General features: G+C 32.0%; 2 protein-coding genes across 2 annotated transcripts; both read left to right on the forward strand.

Moving 5' to 3' along the window:
* Positions 1 to 4,410: 4,410 nt before the first annotated feature.
* On the forward strand, positions 4,411 to 7,791 carry LOC107878885 (ubiquitin-NEDD8-like protein RUB2). Its single transcript, XM_016726053.2, has 3 exons — positions 4,411 to 4,741; positions 6,101 to 6,360; positions 7,501 to 7,791. Exons 1-3 carry the CDS (start codon positions 4,649 to 4,651, stop codon positions 7,610 to 7,612), a joined length of 465 nt encoding a protein of 154 aa, XP_016581539.1. The 5' UTR covers positions 4,411 to 4,648; the 3' UTR covers positions 7,613 to 7,791.
* A 4,273-nt stretch (positions 7,792 to 12,064) lies between these two features.
* LOC107877441 (transcription factor MYB58) lies at positions 12,065 to 14,514 on the forward strand. The gene is made up of 3 exons (XM_016724089.2): positions 12,065 to 12,460; positions 13,001 to 13,130; positions 13,224 to 14,514. Exons 1-3 carry the CDS (start codon positions 12,319 to 12,321, stop codon positions 13,834 to 13,836), a joined length of 885 nt encoding a protein of 294 aa, XP_016579575.2. The 5' UTR covers positions 12,065 to 12,318; the 3' UTR covers positions 13,837 to 14,514.
* Positions 14,515 to 20,923: the final 6,409 nt, after the last annotated feature.

The raw sequence follows: 20,923 nt of genomic DNA on the forward strand, positions 1-20,923 counted from the left end.
TTACTTGCTCCTTTTTACTTCCAAAATAAGTCATTTGGATGTTTTTCATTTGATGCTACATAAATTTAATTAAACATATTCATATTAAAGAATAAAATTGTTTTAAAAAATATCTATAATTTGAACATGAAATTTCAAATTAACTAGAGCTTAAGAAAGAGTTTCACATGAAAAAATAACTGTTATAGTAGGCTTGCGAACTAATTTGGATGGAGCTGTTGTATAAATATTACTGCAAGGTCCTATGGAATTATTCGGTAGGCGTATATGAACCTCGTGACTTCCTCATGATCGCAGCTAGCTATATAGAATAACAGTTTTTTTACCAAATAAAATAGACTGAAGAAAGTTCTTAAAAACATTAAAAAGATAATTTTTAGAATAGTTTTTTCTTTTTCACAATTATATTTATCTATCTCAATTTAAACTTTTAAATATTACAAATTAACTTTACATATATCGCATTTTGTTAATAAATCTAAATCTACATCTATCATGATTAAAATAGTTAAGTACTAAAGCATCAACTCATACTAAATTAACAGTACACAAAACTAGTCATTGAGATAATGTAAATTCAATAGAACAGAATTACAAGTCCCAAAAGTTGTACGGATGTCTCAACTAAATGGCTAATCTTTTCCATCTTTGTTCAATTAAATTCTTAATGTGGGCAATTAATTTTGTTCGAAAGACAATTGTGAATGATCATGGGTGGCAATTGCTCCAATACTCTTTGACTTTGTTTTGGAGTGGACATTAATAATATTATATGTACTTCTGACTTTTCTTTTTTTCTTCTTCTTTTTAATATGTATATCCGTCTATCATTACTCACTGATATATTGGGTGAATCTACTATTGATCACATACTATTTATTATTATTATTTTATTTAAATTATATATTTACATTTTATATTAAGCGATTTTTTTTTTTATAATTCAAACTAAATAGCGTTTCACAAAATCAAAAGATATTTTTAAAGCATTTGATTGAGGGAAAGTTGGTCAAAGTCATACTTACTTTTTAAGTGTAAATAATTTTGTTAATGAGTATTATTCTCAGGCTAAAACCACCACATATTATGAGATTGAAAGAGTATACAGGAAATGTATTAAATATTTATAAATATCTTATAACTTTACCATACTAATTGAAGGTTGATATAAGAATCATTTAGTTTAATTTAATTCCTAAATTGACTTCTAGCCCCTAAAATATCTCAACATATTCTTCCCAGGAAATGCCTCCCTCAATTATCCCTCCAACTTATAGTGTTTACCCTTAATTTATATAATAATAGCATGTTCAATATACTCCCACATATACTCCCTCGTAGTGAACGTTTGTAGTTACTCTTAATTAATTTATAAGGAAAAAAAAAAACATGTGACTGTCTTTGTATATGCACGGATGATACACCTTCACTATTGTTAGCCACAGCCCTACTAGAATCGTAGACTATTTTAATTTAACTAATTTCACACTTTCCATATGTGCTATTTTCATTTTTCTTTAATTTCTTCCCTACAAATGTTTAATGTGGACGTTCCAGATTACATCGTTGAAAATATCTACTCAATTAACAGATTTATATATTACCGATATTAAGAACTTTAAGTATAATTATGCGTAGCAAAAATATAAATAATTAAAACAGGATAAAAAGTACCAAATGGACTTATTGGCAGATGACAAAATGTACACTTGACAAAGTTAAACACTTTAAATATCGTCGGTGTATCTGCATGTCCTTTTTTTCACAAAAACATTTATCAGTAACAATGTTCGATAAAATTTTAAGTAAATTCACAAAAATCACTAATTGTAAATTTATACTTAGGTCTTAAAAAGGTTTGCATTTTTTTTTTTCATGATTCGTTGTTTGATTTGATAATTAAATACACTACTGGAGTATTAATAAATTTGACAGTGGAAAAGATTTTAACTTAAACTCCTAGTACTTAATTGTTTTATTATATTTAAAAAAGGGAAGTTGAGAAAATTAAATAAGAGCATTGAACGTTGAATAGTCATATATAGAGTCAAGTAAATGAAGAAAAAAAGTTGGAGAAATATGAAAAAAAGCATCTTCACCTTCCTTCTGTTGTCTCAATAAATCAATAAATTAAATGCTGAGAGCTAATTTTTGTACAATAACTGTGCACTGCATGCCTCTTCTTCTCCCATTACCTCTACGGATCGATCACTCTTTAAGATTTGCATTTAATGGATATATTAATTTCTGTATTTATGATTCAATATTATGTATTCTGGATTTTTCCCTCTACCATTGATTTATTACTCTGTTTGAAGAAAACTATTCTAATCCCATTTAATACATGTATCTCAATTTTATTTTGCTTTAGACGAATGTGGTCTCTGTTCAATCTCTACTTCACCAAGTGTTTTTGAAATTTTCAATCAATCATTTGGGGCCACACGTACAAATTTTGTACTTTTAATTGTAGTAGTAATATTTTATTATATAATTTACAGTGAATCAGTTCTGTTATGTAATAGTATCTAAAATGGACACTCATCCTTTTCTGATTCACCTTTCATTGTTCATTATTTACGTCCAAGTCCATCAAATTCCACTTAAGCCTCTTACATGCCACATACGTACTAAGAGCTAAAAATATCACTTTAATTTAATTCAGGGATAATAGGATCCATTTTAAGTTGAGGTATGACATAATTCTTTTAAATATAGTTCATGAACATAATTGGGTATTTTCTCTTCGATAAATAATAAAGAGGTTTAGACCATTTTGCAACACCTTTATCGTGGTTAGCCCAAACATAAGAAAAAGATCACATTTCAAAGAAAAAGATAAGCTTTTCCTTATTGCACTTGATTTTACTACTTTTTTCTACGAGAGAACTATCAATTACCCTGAATTTGTCATATTTTATTTATGATACAATTAAATTTTGACTTGTCCTAAGTACCTTTGAATTTGTTGTTTTGCAACGTCGCATGACCCTTTTTTGCTGATGGACCAGTGTGAGTAAACTACGCGCGTACACGTGGAAAAAAGTATTGATGTGACTGTCCACGTGGATAAATATCTTCTACTTCCCTTATATTTATCCTATATTAAAAAATAACTCACTTCTACCCTTAATTATCTAATTTCTCTCTAAAAAGATTATATTTTTTAGTTTTCTTCTACTCCTAAATAGTGAAAGATTGAATTTTCGTCGAATAAGTAAGTTATTATCTAAATATTTATATTTTTTGGTATGTTCAAAATATGAAATTATTTTTTCCAGTTAGTGTTTCATAGTAGTTTTCGATTTGTGTTTCGATTAGGATTTTGAGGAGACTCATCTGCACAAATATGTTTCTTATTATAATTAACAGAGTAAGAAATTGCAATTTAAGTTAAGGGTGTACAAAAATCAAACGATAAAAATGTTATTGATTTATCGCTATAGGGTTAACGATTTTATAAAAAAAATAAAAAATTACTATTAGGTTATTGTTCGATTTTGTTTTTTTTACTGGGTTATTGGGTAAATCGATAACCCAATAGGTTTATGCTAAATTATTATTTTAAGAAACTTAGTATTTGATACGGTATTTGAGGGGAAACCCCCTGACCCCAATTTTTTAATTACAAAAATAATTCATATATATTATGATATAATCAATTAATCTCCAAAAATCAACTAATAAAAGGCCTAAATTCTTTGAAACTGAAAACTCCTAACTTTACTGATAAATATAAATCAAACACTTAATTACATATATTCATAACTAATATACATTACAAATAAATTACCCAAATTTGCGCATGGTTTTCAACAATTTTCATTCCTTTCAAGCATCAAATATTAAAATAATCAATTCCTTTAATATTTTTGGGGTTCAATGATTTTTTTTTTTTTTTTAAGATTGGAAGTTAAATAGGAAGAAGGATAGTTGAATTTTTTGAAAAAATTAAAAAAAATATTTTTTTTGTTTCGTTTTTTAAACATTAAAAATGTTGAATTGGCCCAAAAATCACTCCATCACACGCGTGATGGAGTGTGAAACCAAACATTTTGCCATGTCAACAAAAAAGGATTATGCGATGTTACAAAACAACAAGTTTAGGAGGATTTAGGACAAGTCAAAGTTTAAGTATATCATGAATAAAACGTGATAAGTTGAGGGTAATAGGTACTTCTCTCTTTTTCTATTTGAATTATATTTTTTGACATATAAAAAATTAGAGTTACATGAGATTAGGCCTTTTTTTTTTTTTTTCGTGAATCCATATAGATGAAGGAGAAGTTAAACAATTCTATAAAAGAAGTCGTTATTCCAGTTTTTCTCATAATAAACTTTTTGAAGAGTAGTACTCCTATTAGTTTTAATTTGTATGCTGTGCAGAAAGAATCAAATAAACTTTGTAGTAAAAGGTACTGCCGATTTTCTTCCATTATTTACTCTTTGCACTTTTTCCTCTGCTTCCCTAACTACCTTTATTATACTTAAAAAAATATAATTTCTTTTTGGGGCCTTAAAATAGTTTTATTTATTTTTTATGTGAGGGGTCCATTATTTGCGAAAATAGTCCCCAAAACATATTGGGATTGAGCTAGTACAGCGTAAAGCAAACTTTCTAACTTTGTGTCTGTGTGAAGCAGCAATCATGCAGATCTTCGTGAAAACCCTAACAGGGAAGACCATCACCCTTGAAGTTGAGAGCAGCGACACAATCGACAACGTCAAGACCAAAATTCAGGTTCTATTTTTCATCTATCTTTGGCTAATTCAAATCATTTATCAATTTTTGTTTTATTTGATCTCTTTGTTTCTATTGTGTGTGTGTGTGTGTGTGTGTGTATGTATCTTGTTCTATCTGGCATGTGTTTCTCAAATCTGCATACGCGTTGCTCTAGTTTTTGCGATTTAGGGTTATCACCTTTTTGATTTCTCCTCCCCTGAGCTGGTGGTTAGGTTAATGAAGAGATCCAAATACTTCCAGTTTTATTCTTTTGTTTTAAAAGTTAAAATCTTTAGGGGAATTGGTATTGAAGTGAGCTATAAGGTATTGCTTAGGGTGGAAAATTGATACAATATGAAGAATGGATGGGAGAACACACGGTGAAAGTGGCAGCACACCTACATATGAACTCTACATGTGTTGAAACTCTTTTGCTTTCTTGATGATGCCGTGAATTTAGGTCTTTACTGCTCTTTTCCTTTTTGATGTTGGTATGTAACTGAGCTTTAATACTCACCCATGAAAAAAGAGCAAGCTTTTATACTTTCATGCTTACAAATATTGTGATGCTATCTTATTTGTACAGTTCATCCCCCGTCTGTAGGAAAAATTCGCCCTTTTTCCTTTTCTTTTTTAGGTTCTTTTTCCCCTTTCTTCTCCTTTCTATTCTTTCATTGGATGGCAGTGAACTATATGTGCATTTTGTGAAGGCTATTTATTTCTCATCTGCTGTTATTTATGCTTGTGTAGCATGAGAAATTGAGAATGACCATTGACATTGTATTTGGACAATAAATATGAAAGGGCACACACACGTCCAATGGTCGAAGATAAACTATACATGCCTTAATCTACCGAAATAACACAGAACACAATTCTACCTGCCAAGAAAAACATTAGGAACTTCCCCCCAGGCTTTGGGTTGAGGGGGCCCCATAACCCATGGAGTTCCAATCGTGCATCATTGGGCATTGGCCACCGGTGATTATATTTAACTTTTCTTCTACAGACATAGTTTAGTGATTAATTTAAGTCTAATAAGGATTAAGAATGTACCCTAAATAGTTCCACTTATATGGAGAAGGGACCAGAATACTGGACATCTAATCCAGTTGAGAAGTGTCTTCCTTATGTGGAATTGGAGACTCCTTTATCGGAGGTATTTGATACATATAGTGATAGTGAGTTGTTGTCTTCGGCTTACCCCCCAAAAAGATGAAGTAGAATATATTTTTCGAGACTTCCCCTGCTCCTCCACCTCCTTCCATGGGATTATCAATTTGGCCTGTATATCATTCTTTATTTTCTGTTGTTAATGTTAGAAGCTGTAAGTTTTGTACTATTAGCTGATGAGTTACTGGATTTGTTGCTTACCAGGACAAAGAAGGGATACCTCCTGACCAGCAGAGGCTAATTTTTGCTGGCAAACAGTTGGAAGATGGTCGAACTCTGGCTGATTACAATATCCAGAAAGAATCAACACTTCACTTGGTTTTGAGGCTCAGAGGAGGAACTATGATTAAGGTGAAGACTCTCACTGGAAAAGAAATTGAGATTGATATTGAACCCACAGACACCATTGATCGAATTAAGGAACGGGTTGAGGAGAAAGAAGGAATACCTCCTGTGCAGCAAAGGTTTGCTTCTCTTCTTTTTCATTTTGTTTTTGACTATAGATTTGTTGTCTTGGGTGTACATTGCTCCTCTTAAACCTGTGGCCAAAAATAAAAGTATTTGGTGTTTGTATGGCCTAGAAGCTTGTTGATAGAGTTCTTTCTAAGGGTGAGGTGTTTCCTTTGGTATTTCTAGAACCCCTTTAACAATAATGGTTGCTATGCTCGATCTGCTACTTGAAGTTACGTACATATTTCCCAGAAATATAACCCTCTTACTCGTCTCAGTTGATAGTGAATGCTAGATAGCGTTAGTTACTAACGGCGGATTTGTTGCGGTTGAGACGAGTACTTGTTAATATTGTGAACTGGCCTTACAGACCTGGACTGCATGTTAAATGCGTTGATTGATCACTTCAACAGGTCTTTATTCCTTATGCTATGTCGTAACTGGCTAATGTCCATTATTGGCCACTGTTGTTCACCAAAAACAATGATGGCCAGAAAACTATCATGAGCCATATCTTCGATAACTATTGTATAACGTATCATTATTTAGTACTTTATGTTCTGTGAAATACCATATTCTTGGTTTATTGGAATTCGTGGGACCGTTTAACCTCTTTTAAAAAAGACATCTATGGAATCGTATTTAAGATTTTCACCAGATTTGGTATCTTACTCATCTTTTATGCGCGAAACGCCAACTTCTGTCTCTAGGCATTGTAATGTATTCTATGTAAATATCCATGCCACCCTCTTAATTTTAGCTGTCTGCTAGCGTCTTGGTAGTAGGGCGTGTTTCTTTTCTGTTCACGGAGTATTATTGTATTTCTTGGATTTCTATTATGACATGTTGTTTATTTAGTCTCGGTTTTCTTATTATCTTCTTGTTATTTCTGCTTGCTGCTACTGCCTCTTTCATCTTGTTTGAGCCGACGGTCTATTGGGAACAACCAAACAACCTCCTCTCTATCTTCTCAAGGTAGGGTACGGTGTGTGTACACTCTATCCTTCCCCCAAACCTCACTTGTGGGATTACCCTGGGTTTATTGTTGTTCTATTGTCATTGTATCTCTCACCTATTCTACTAGGTATATTCGTTCCCCTTGTTTTGCCATTTGAACCAGTTCTTATACCAGTTATATGTGTTGTTTATTGCAGGCTTATTTATGCTGGAAAGCAGCTAGCGGATGATAAGACAGCTAAGGATTACAATATTGAAGGCGGTTCTGTTCTTCATCTTGTTCTTGCTTTGAGGGGTGGTAGTCTTTAGATTGCACCAAATTTGGTTTAATATGTCCAACCATTATCCATGAATTTATCATGACAGTTTCCTTTTTTTGTTTTCTCTTTACCTTTTCTAATGTAATTTTGGAAGAACCATGAAAACCTGTTAAAGCTGAGATTGGATTGATTTCCCCCTATATATGTGGAATGGCGCTTGTTCTCTTATTTCTTGCTTCCCATGCACTTTTTGAGATGTCGAGTCCCATAAGGCAATAAGTGAGCCATATTGCCCTTATTCGCCATAGTTATCTTGTAGAATGACCCCCCTTGCCCGTGTTGATTTGATAGAATAGGAGGGGTTTATGCAATTTTTTGTTTTTTGTGAAGTTGTGCAAAGTCATTGATCTCACTTATAGGTGTAGAAGGGCCTTGAATCCAAAGTAATGCAGGCCAGTCGCTATATATCATGGGTGGTTAAGAGCATGGAATTGTTTCCTCAACAACTCTTGAAATAGATATTGGCCTTCTTTTCTCTTTCATTTTTAGTATTAGAAAAATTCTAAGTATGAATCAACCAAGATTTGGTAGCATTTTTTCTAGTTTAGGAAGTAGGAACAAGAAAGCACTGAGTGTGAACGCAATGACAAACTAGAGCCGCCAGCAGAGGATCGGATATTGTACACAAGTGTTTGGGGCCAAGGGCTGGCACTGGAGTCAAGAAGCACGCAGGCCCCATTATTCAAAAATACAACAATTCTGATCCAAGTACATTGGATATTGGATATGCCCCTGCCAAATTTGTTAAACTGCTGTTGCCGTACACTCCTAAAGTTTCTTTGATTCAACTTCATATATCACACTCTGCGGCCTACAGTATTATTGGATATTTCCTCAGAAGGAAATTGATAAAGAGTCTAAATCGCTTAACCATGCACACCACTAAATTTACATTGTTTTGGTGCAAGTATCCGATGGGAATTGATTAGTATTCAGTTTGCATGAAACATTGAAGAGCAATCAAAGAAAGAAAAATATGCACACATATTTGAGTACACTACTGGTGGGTTCCTCTATTAGGAAAAAACTGTGTCAGGTCGAATCAGTGGTAATATATAATGGAGGCCTACAATAAGGCATTGGAAAAAGTTACAATTACTCTAGTTGAATACTGAAGAAAAAAGTTGACGAACATGATTTTTGAGGTATAAAACATATCATTATGATGAAAGTAGTAAGTAATACATGATAAACTCGGTACAATTTGTTATTGTAGATTTGGGATCAACGTATAATTCATCTAATATTGGAGTAGGAGTGTACTTCAAGGTTGATGCGTGTATGTATGAATTTGAAATTCCATTTGTCAAATGCCCACCTAACCAAAAATACATAGGATTCACTTACCATTTGACACCCTCCAACGTAACGTACTCTATATGCATTCTTTGTGAGATACTTGCATAATGCACTCGTAATACTTGCGATATCGATCTAGTTATATATATAAAGAATTATTTAACATTACTTTTCAGAATCTACCACTTTTTATTATGACTTGGCAAGACTATAAAAGGTCAAATGTTTTGTATAGTAGAAGATGACTAACCCAGAACATACAATATGACAATTTTTCAATAATATTAGGTTGCCAAAACTTAAAAAAAAATGCATTAAATGAGTTGGGTAATCCCCAATCCATGACTTTTATCTCAACAAAAATGGCTTAATTCTACTAATAATGCTGGTGGTGGCCAATGGCGGAGCCTCAACTAATTAAGGGGATTAATTGAATTACCTTTGTTATACTGCATGCATAAACATGACGCAAACTGTTATGTATAAACATTGAATCCTTTTTAACAAGAAGTTTTCAGCATCGTGTCAAAAAATACTTTAGATTGCACATTATTCTAAATTATTGGATTTCTTTGTCAGTGATAATTAACTACTCACACAATTAGTAATCAGACAAAGCATTTAATAATTAAAGACTAAGAAGGTGGAGTCTATATATATTATTCTAATAATGAAATTAAGGCCACTCATGTCAGCAAGCTGGTGACCTAAACAGCTAACTAACGTACACTCAATCTTTTCTACTTGGCGTTGTTATATTTAATTTATTTCGCAAAAGAAAACCAAAATTATAAACTGTCAAGTATACGTTCTATATCCTTACATTCGTCTAATATACTAGTATTTCATCAATATATTAGTGTGATCAACCTAGTATACTACTAGTAGTATAATAAATTTATCTCCCAAGTATTAGCAGATTTCAAAATTAAGTATTACTATATATAAATGATCCTGATCGATCGCTTCAATCTCATTCTAGCTAGGACGAACGAATAGTGACATACACATACTCTTGGCTATGTTGTATGGAGCGAAGTGCTGGTCAGTTAAGAACTTCCACATCCAAAAGTTGAAGATAGCGGAGATGAGGATGTTGCGATAGATGCGTGGACTTACCAGGAGGGATAGGGTTAGAAATGAGATTATTCGGGTGAAGGAGAGAGTGACTTCGGTGGAGGACAAGATGCGAGAAGTAAGGATGCGTTGGTTCGGGCATGTGATGAGGAGAGGCACGGATGCTCCTGTACGGAGGTGTGAGAGGCTGGTTATGGATGGTTTTAGGCGGGGTATAGTTAGGCTGAAGAATTATTGGAGGGAGGTGATTATGCATGACATGCATGGGACAGATACAACTTACGGAGGACATGACCCTTGATAGGAAGGTACGAGGATTAGGATAGAGGGGTAGTAGGTAGAAGTACGTCTATAATAATAAGGAAGAGTGTTCTGTTTGTATTTGTGCTTGTAGTTTCTTGTAGCCTCTTGTTCGTGGTATTTTAGTGATATCTATGATTTCGAATGTCTCGTTTATAGTATCACTTTGTAGGTGTCTTGTTTTCTTTATTATCTAGCGGTATGATATACTTTTTTGTTTGTTATACTGTTAATTGTTTTGAGCCAGGGTCTATCAGAAACAAATCTCCATGCACAGAGAGAAGGCAACATGCTTTTCTTCCTTATACTTGTTGAAATGCATGCCTCATGCAGCTAACAAACGAGTTAAAAACAGTTGATTGATTTTGAAGGAATAAGCAGAGGAATAGGTAGATCCCTGTGTGTGATCAAATTGGAAATATATGCAAACGGAAATCCTACCAAACTAAAAGTCTGAATTCAAAATCCTTATGTGCTGAAATTGTAGTATCTGTTTAATAATTTGTGTCTAATCTTGGTCTAATGTAGGTAGGATAACAAAGACATTTTTAACAAGTACTATTAATTTCAACATACTAGCTATGACGTGTTGTTCTTTTATTTAGTTGCATGATATGGATTATTTCAAAGTAATAATCAATGGGTCCGCTCCAATTTCTCCTTTTTGACACAGGCACCTACTTTTGTACACGTACCGGGTAGTTCGGTAGCATATCGAGTCAAACTTAATGTCGTAGTTTTTGACGCAAATTATATATTTATGTGTCCAAAGTTATTAGAAATAGGCTATATGAATTCATAATTCTTAAAATGTGATAGGATCAATGCTAAAAAGCTTTAAGATTGAACCCATAAATGTTGAATTGTAGATCCACACCTCTGCAAACTAGCTAGGTGATAAGGTACTATTTATGTACTAATTAAATTCTTCATAAGTAATAATAGTACCATCTTTAGTACTCTCGCCGTTTTAAAATAAGTGAATTGTTGGGGTATTTATTGGTGTTTCAAAATAAGTGAATCATTGATTTTTTTTTTTCAAATTTGCCTTTATGATTTGACAATCAATTAACTTTTGAAAAGGTACTACAAGACCAAAAAAATGAAAAGTTGTGTTAAATTTATATCTTTAATGCTTTTTCCTTAATATGTGTGCCAAAATCCAACAATTCATTTATTATGAAACGGAGGAAGTAACATTCTTTTGCTACGTAGCACACCCAATACGATGTTTAGTTTGCAATTTAGAAACATACATAACTAATACATGTATAAATTATGAGGGAATCTATGAATTCTTTCATCTAGGACAAAAGATGGAATAATTAACTAAATCCTGCATAATACAATATAGAAATTTCCTCATAACCAATCCATATTAATCAGCTTCTAAACGACCTTATTAGTATGTTCCTACATGATTAGTACCTTGCATCTTTCTGTTCATGTGATGGCCGATATGTATAATCAAAATTCTGTTTCGGACTTGATACTGAAAATGGGATGACATACATATATATACGTAATTATTTGGAAAATGATAGTATATATTTATGAGAATCTTTTAACTTATTGTAAATTCTTTAATAATTGAGTTTTTATTATTTGTTGTGGTCCTATTTAAAATTCTTTTATGGTATATTGAAAAGGGGGGGAACTGAATTAGCTTGACTTAGAAAATAAATTCGTACATTCTTATATAAAGATAGCAGAAATTAAAATACCATACATACACATATGTCCAACCCCTTGTAGATTATTAATTATAATTACTAGTTACAAGTGATCTTAGATATATATATCTCGAAATTAAACCCCTGCCCCACCCCGGGCCGGGGGCACCAAACATAAAGATGTGACGTTGTGTGGTATATAAGGAGAAGAGAATCAGTGAAGAAGAATAATTCAGCATAGATGTGTAGTGCATGGCACTAATTGGACAAACTGAGATCTAAAATTAACAGTAGTAGGTAGCAGTACTAGTGGTGGTTTGTCAAATATTTGGCGTTGTATGTGTTGATGATGGGAAAAGGGAGAGCACCATGCTGTGATAAGAGTAAGGTGAAGAAGGGTCCATGGAGTAGTGAAGAGGATATCAGACTCATTGCTTTTATTCAGAAACATGGTCATCAAAACTGGCGATCCCTCCCTAAACAAGCTGGTATATATATATGCCTATCTATATCTTCATTTATTCCTTCTTTAATTTGCAGAATATAATGTACACATGCTGCAGTACTACTGTTTGTGATCACTATCTCCATTTATCGTGTTTACAACGCTCTATCATATCTCTTCTATTAACATATGTTATTGGATGCTTGAATATATGATCATAGAGCTACATCTAGTACAGGATCATGATGAAATTTTGTTCATATATCAGTTTCTGAAACTAATTAACATTTGGCATGCAAAATTTTGCTGCTAATTTATCCTTCATTTATGAAACGAACTGAGGGACGTATACATACATTTAATTAATATAGTATGATGAAATTTCATAATCAGAAAGCGGTTGCAGGCAGGTGATTACTGGTAAAAAGTCATCAAATTTGGTCCACCAAGAAGACAAAAACAAATTAATTATTTTCAAGTAGTTATCTAGCTAGCAGAAAATTCCAACATAGCATGTATATATGACCAACTTGATCAATCAATCAATTAAAAATATCTGGTACGTTTTTGTTGATTTTTGTAGGGCTGCTGAGGTGTGGGAAAAGTTGTCGTTTGAGGTGGATTAATTACCTAAGACCTGATGTAAAACGAGGAAATTTCACCCCTCAAGAAGAGGAAACTATCATCAAATTGCACCAATCTTTTGGAAATAAGTATGAATGTTAGCAACCTATCTACTTAATTCAAACACGTACATATACTATACCTGCTAATTCAACGTGCGTTCTCATTAATTCAATTTACAGGTGGTCAAGAATTGCGTCTCATTTGCCTGGAAGAACGGATAACGAGATTAAAAATGTTTGGAACACACACTTGAAGAAACGACTCATGAAAAGGTTGCATGGGGATAAAGCAAAATTAGACGGTACATGTGCTAATTCACAATCTTCCTCTTCATCAACTTCAGTAGTATCACATACTGATGATACTTCCAATGAGGGAAAATTCAAGAACGTAGACGCCAATATGATAATTACCAAAGAAGAAGAAGCAACAAAATCCTGCTCTCCTACTTCTTCCTACGCCTCAAATCTCTCAAATTTGAGCCAAGTTCATGAGGCTTCAAGTCCAAAAAATGTAGACATGGATTGGATATTCCAATTCAGTGAGGAGCCTTTTCCAAGTAGTACAGCGAGAAAGGTGCATGATGACGACGATGAAGGGATAATTGAAATCCCATTGGAATGTGATGTTGATTTTTGGGACATGTTAGATATTATGGGCCCTTCTCCTCCTCCTCCTCCTCCTAATTCACAATCCAAATTGGACCATCACTCTGAAGCGTCTTGTCAAGGCTTGTCAGAATTCGAACGTCAAAAGTGGTTCACATACTTTGAACGTGAATTGGGTGTTTGAGACACACTACTACATCCAATAATTAAATTGTTACCATCCAGTGCTCTAACGTTACACTATTAATTAGCCCCTAACGAGAAAGTCCATCCTCCTATTACACACTAAGAAAAACTTTATTTTGTGCCTCATATACAATTTGTGGCATGCAATTGTGTGTGACACACAAAATAAAAATTATATTCAACTTTGGTCGTTCAAATATTAATACTGCTAGCATCTATTAGCTAGCTGGAGATTAATACACACCTCCGAGTATATGTAGTTGTCAACTCTTCATGTTTTTTGTTTTCCCCCTATTTTAAAGTAATCTAAGAGTCCTGCTTATATAGAAGCGTTCAGAATTCAAGATTTAGGTTCAAATGTTAATAGTCTATACCATAGAAAAATTAGTGTAATTTAAATGTACGTGTGCATCTCCACACCAAGAAGTAGTTGAAAAACCGTTTGTTTCTATTTTAAAAGTATACTACTTGATTAATCATTTATATACTTGTTTATGTGTAATATATAACATGAGTTGATTTTGAAAGGAGCAAGCTAAGACTGCTACAAGTACACAGGTTCATTAATTTACCATTTGACAAACTCAGGCCTTGATGAATCAATGTTTGAGTAGTCTACTCTCACCTTTTAATTTCCTTTGTATATAGACATAAAGAGAACCATTAAACTAAGAAAAAGAGCAAACATGCATAACATCCATATCTAAAACAAACCGAGTTTGCTTGGTCGCAATAGGAATAATTAATTAAGAACTTGTTACATACCTAGATGTAAGTGTACGTCATTCATCTCTATGGAAAATTATGGCTAATAACTAAATGTTAATATATATTTTTTGATATTAAATATTTATATTTGGCCCGATACTATTTTAACTCTTATTTTATTTTTAATAAATTTTTAGTTAAAAATAAATAACTAAATATTTTATTTTATTCTAATTTTTAAATTAATACAATTTTCAAAAAAAATTAAATTATTATACATATATATATTCTTTTGTTTTCTAAATTTTAATAAATAAATTAGTAGTTTTGATATTATTTTTAAATTTTATTATGTTCTGTTAAATATAAAAATTAATTAATTAATATTATATTTATTATTATTATTATTATTATTATTATTATTTTACTATTTATTTTGTTTATTTACTATTTTTATTTATTATTATTATTGTCTTCTATTAAATAATAATAATAATATATTTTCAAAATTCAAAAATTCTATCCTATCCTAATAGATAACTACTACCCCATTCCCCCCCGACTCCCATCCCCCATAGAGACAAATGTACATTCACTATTCCTACACAAACACTGAAAAAAATCATCAAACACTGTGTCAGAAACATCAGAAAGCAGAGAAAAACAGATAAAAAAAAGTCAGTCAGAGAAAATTATCAATCAAAAGAGAGAAAAGGGTGTAAGTGAATTCGGGTTCCATTTGAAGTTTCCGGTGAAGGCTTCTTGCTGCATTATTGAATTTAATTCATTACAGGTTCTTCTTCAATCCTGTACCATTTTCTTTATGAATTTTACTATGGAAAAGCATGTATAAAAATATTCAAATGGTTTCCTATTTTATTTAATATGTGTAGTGAATTAATTGTGTGAATTTTCTATTGTTACATGTTATATGATTAAGTTATCGAATTGTTTATATTTATACATAGATCTGGAGTTAGAATCATGGATGTGTTCGTATTTTTCTTGGATTGGTATATAATTTTCAAATTATTTCCAAAAAAAATGGGATTAAGTGAATGCTATTACTTTGTCTTGATATTATATTGTTTGTGCATACCTTCGTAAATGTAAAAAAAAAAAATATTAAAAAGATAAAAGTGTAACAGTTGTTCTCCAATTTCCACTATAAAGAAAACAAGAGAAAAGAAATAAATGGACAAATCTACTTCCTTTTCTATTTTCCATGGCATCACCCATTTTTTTTTTTTTTTTTTTTTGCATTTTGGTTACTGTTTATTAATGTAATTGCATGACTTAAGCTTTGGAGGATTTTTGACAATTTGCTAAGAGATTGTTAATTAAGAAATCACTAGCGTAGTTATATTGAATCAAAAATGGGTCTCGTGTACGATCTATATATTTGTAGTTTATATGATGCTTGTTGAAAGATAAGAATTTACTTAATGATTATTTAAATTGAATTTAAAATTATTTGAATAAACAAAGTTAATTTTATATATTTACAATACTATTATTATTTTATTATTTTTATTATTATTATTATTTTATTTTTATTTTTATTTATTTTTATTTTTATTTTTATTTTATTTTCATTATCATTATATAACTTAATTATTTGTTGAACTAATTGACTACTTTAATTAAATATTGTTTAAGTTCATAGTTTAGATTAAGTAATATAGATAAAATTGTTATAAATTTATAAGGGACAAATAAATTTCTTTAATGTGAAGTATTTTTTTTAGGCATGTTTAAAATATTCGTCTCAATTAAGAATACGTCATGCGCATCTTTTTGAAACTTTTGAAAATTCAAGAATGTAAAAATAAACTTTGGCAAATATTTTTCTTGCAATTATTTTTTTTAAAATTTCATTGATTTATTTAATATAAAAGAATATACAAGTTTTAATATGATAAAAATGAACGAACTTAGGCCTTAACATAATTTTTAAAAAAATTTAAGTCAAGATAAGTCAATAAAAGAGACCGTGTTAGAACCATGGGACTCGAGGGGTGCCTCACACCTTCCTCTTGGTCAACAGAATTCCTTACCCAATCTTCTATTTTCGCAGACTAACAAAGAGTCATTTCCTTTTGATTAGGGATTCAATAAGGTGACTTGGAACACCATAACTCAATTCCAAGTGGCGACTCTAAAAATAATAAAAGTAATCCCTATTCAATGCTGTCACTTTAACTGGAAAAACCCTTTGACTCGACCATCGGGCGAAAAAGGGGTGTGACATCTTTGGCGACTCCGCTGGAGAATAATAAGAATTCGAGCTTTTTATATTGACTTATACTTGCTTTAATTATTGTTGATATTGTGTTTGTTGGCCTTATGTGCTACTTGTAGCTTATTTACTGCTTTGATATTGATTGAACTGTATTATATATTGTCTTCTCTTGCACACCACCTCTAAGTTTCTGAAATAGGATAGAAGGAATGCAACTCATGCATCCTACTTTCTTTTTGAGATAGCCGGTGTATCAAAACACCTGGTGAAAGATTATAGTCACACATGTTAGGCGGGGTTCGGATCGACAACGAAGGCAGTGTTGCCCTGCTACCGACCAAGTTGTCCCTCCCTGGCTCGAGTGTCCGCTTGGGTAAGCCAGTCTAGACACCTCTCCCTATTAGGTTTAAACTTAGAAGAACTGAAAATTCAGAATCTGGTTATCCCTATTAGGTGCCGCTTTATTTGCATCATATGCATTTGACTTAGCAGGACTTGGCACAGGAGTCAGGTCTGTCTAGGATAGGTAACCTACTTTATATAAACCAACATGTGCATCCTACGTGCTCTTTGACATTTGTTTGGAAGACTATTTGTTTGTTGACCGATTTTTAGGCAATTTTAAATTGCAAGAGAGTAATTTATTCTCACATTTAGTGAATTATTATTTTTTTCAAAGAAAAATTTTATTTTTAAAAGAAAGGAAAATTTTTAGTAACATAGTTTTACGGTCTTTATGAACTACGAGGGTCTGATTCTCACTCTTTAGTGGGATACGTAGGAAGTTCTTCCCAAGATACGACCCTATCTTTTGAAAAATTATTCATAGATTTATTGGAAATATTTTGAAAATATGATTACTTTCATAATTATTTTTCTAATTCTCAAGTCCAATTTATATATATATATCTTAATAGCCCTGAATCTTTAGGGATCATGAGACTAAAATTTTACAAAAAAATATATCAATATCCCGGAATCTTTAGGGATCAAGCGGCTAAATTTTTACAAAATAAATAAAAATATATTAATCTTAACAACCCTAAATCTTTAGGGATCATGAGGCTAAGTTTTTATAAAATATATATATATATATATATATATATAAATCTTAACAGCCCTGAACCTTTAGAGGTCTTGAGGTTGAATTTTGTACGATATATACTTCAAGAACTACGCACACCTGATTCTCATTTTATTGAGATACGTAGGCAGTCCTTAATGGATTTGGTGATCTTTTAAAAAATGGTTGTCTTTTCTTTTAAACTAATAAAAAAAAGGTTGTTTTCAAAAATGAAAAAAATATTATTTAATAAATAAATGAATTTATCATTATTAAAAAAAAAAGGTATATTTCTTTGTATCTCCAATTTTCAAGAACTACGCACACCTGATTCTCATCTTAATGAGATACTTAGGTAGTCCTTCATGGATTCAGTGGTCTTAAAAAAAGAAATTTAAACTCTGACACGTTAGTTTTCTCCAAAATTAAAATAATATTTAGTGGTTGGCTTGTGGCTAAATTGGTATCTCACCAATACAACACCAGGTTCATAGAACAGGCAAAATGACACACAAATATGGTATAGGGTCTGATATGAGGTGGTGTGAATTGTTAGAAATGAGGAGTAAGAAGAAATGGCCTGAAAAGTGAGAAATTTGGAGCAAAATATGAGAAACATGCAAATATTGAGAGAGAAAAAGAGAATTCTCACAAGGATTTTTACTTGTTTCAATGTTCACTTGCCTCTAACCTCTAAAACACCAAAGTTGGACATGTACAAGGGTCGTGGTCATCCTTTGACTCATCTAAAAAGGTTTTGAAATCAATTATGAGGAGTAAGGGAAAAGAGAAACTGCTGATGATTTATTTTGAAGAGACTTTAATGGCGATAACTTCAGAATGGTTGAAAAAGAATAGATGATGTCGCAATGAGGGTGGAGACTCCATTAAGGCCAACGTGCAAATCAGTGGCTAAAATATTAAGTTCGGTAATTTAGAAGTCAATCTTCGCTCCTCATGATGAGAGATTTTTGGTAGTCTGTTTTATTTTTCTTTTTGCTATTCGAATTATTTTAGGGTTGTAGTTTGTGATTTATCTTGTCTTATTTCTTATCGTCTTTTTTCAAACCCTTTTGTCTTTCTGTCAAAAAAATGTGCATCCCTTTATTTCTATTTTTTTTAATATTATTTACTTGTCTTTCTTTTTTTTCATACAATTCTTTTATGGTAATTCTAATGATATGATATGCATGATGAATTTTCACCAGATCTTAAAACCTAATCTAATCCTGAAACATTTGACCAGGAAGATAGAGTTGAAAGAAAAAATCATGTAAGGAAATAAGTAAAATGTTGAGATGTTTGTTGATTGAGTTGAAGCCTCACTTGAATGGATTGAAACAATCACTTCGTGAATCAAAATGACTTGGTCATCAATGAGAAGGTCAATCTCAAACACTTTAAATGAGAGCGATCAGAAGATATATAGTCTCCATTGTCAGGAGAAGCAAAAAGAAGTTAGCTTAAAAACGCATGAGTCCTTTAATGGGAAGAATGTGAATATAATTGGACCTTTCTGTTTGACAAGTGCATGAGAAGTAGTGACATACATATTCAGTTAAGATCAATATTGAAAAAAATACATGATCTTTATGTTCACTCACAGATTGCATGTTAAGTGCTTGCATTTTTAAGGATTGATATGACGAAGGCATTTCATTCTGGTATCCAAATGTTGTGTCATCCTTTGTTACCCCTTTTGAGCATTAGTTTTGTTTTATTTCATACCCCTTTTTTGGAATCAAAATAGAGTTTGAAAAAAATAAAAAAAGGTGTAAAGAAAAATGGAGTCAGAAAAATGTAAAGAAAAAATGAAGTAAAAAAAAATGTGTCAAAAAGAAAATGGAGTTAGAAAAAAAAATGTCAAGAAAAGAAATGGACTTGAAAAAAAAATTTCAAAAAGAGAAGAATCAAAGAAAAGAAAAAATGAGAGCCCAGATTCATTTAAAAAAAAAAAGAAAAAAAAAAGAGAATGACTTCCTGAACTACGTTTGACCTGATTCTTGTCATGACAAGATTCGTAGGCATCCCCTCTGGGGTTTGGTACAACCAAAGAAAATTCAAGTTACATAGAATGAAATAAAACTGGGTCAAAAGTTTATTTCCTTAAAAGATTCGATTCCAAAAGTTGTATACCTTACCCAATGTTGTGTAAATTTTGAGCCCCATGCCGTCACTTTAGCTGGAAAATCCCTTTGACTCGATCATCGGACGAAAAAAGGGTGTGACATCTCTGGCAATTACTCCTAGAAGACGCACTTTCTAGTCGAGTCATTTCATTTAATCCCTAGGAGACGCACTTCCTAGTCAGGGTATGTCAATTTTCATGTGTTAGGTAACACACTTCCTAACTTGAACATTTGCTCCTAGAAGACGCATTTTCTAGTTAAGTCATTTCATTTAACCCCTAAGAGACGCACTTCCTAGTCTGAATAAGTCAGTTTTCATTTGTTAGGTGAAACACTTCCTAACTTGAACCATCACTCCTAGAAGACGCATTTTCTAGTAGAGTTATTTCATTTAACACCTGAAGACGCACTTCCTAGTCTGAATAAGTCAGTTTTCATTTGTTAGGTGAAGGACTTCCTAAATTGAATATTCATTCTTAGAAGACACACTTTCTAGCCGAATTCTTCAATTTAACTCTTACGAGACACACTTCCTAATTTTGGTCATCAGTTTTACTCTGATGAGACGCATTTCTTTAGCAGGGCTTTGATTCACACTATTTACTGTACTTTTCAAAAGTTGTGACCTGATGACACTCACAAAATTTACTAGTGCAAACTGGGGCAAAATTTTGTCCGTGTTTACTAAAATTTATTTTATGCTCAGGATCCTCCTGAAGAATGGGACAGGACCCTCATGAAGAATGAAAATTTATTTTGAGATGTCACACCCTTTTTTCGCTCGAAGGGATCGAGTTGAAGGGTTTTTCCAATTAAAGTGACGGTTTTGAATAAGGATTATTTTATTTACAGAGTCGCCACTTGGAATTGAGTTTTGGTGTTTCAAGTCACCTTTTTAATAATACAAATGATTACGAATTTATTAATGATGAATGATTTTTTT

The sequence above is a fragment of the Capsicum annuum genome, chromosome 7, assembly GCF_002878395.1.
Source record: "Capsicum annuum cultivar UCD-10X-F1 chromosome 7, UCD10Xv1.1, whole genome shotgun sequence".
NCBI lineage: Eukaryota > Viridiplantae > Streptophyta > Magnoliopsida > Solanales > Solanaceae > Capsicum > Capsicum annuum.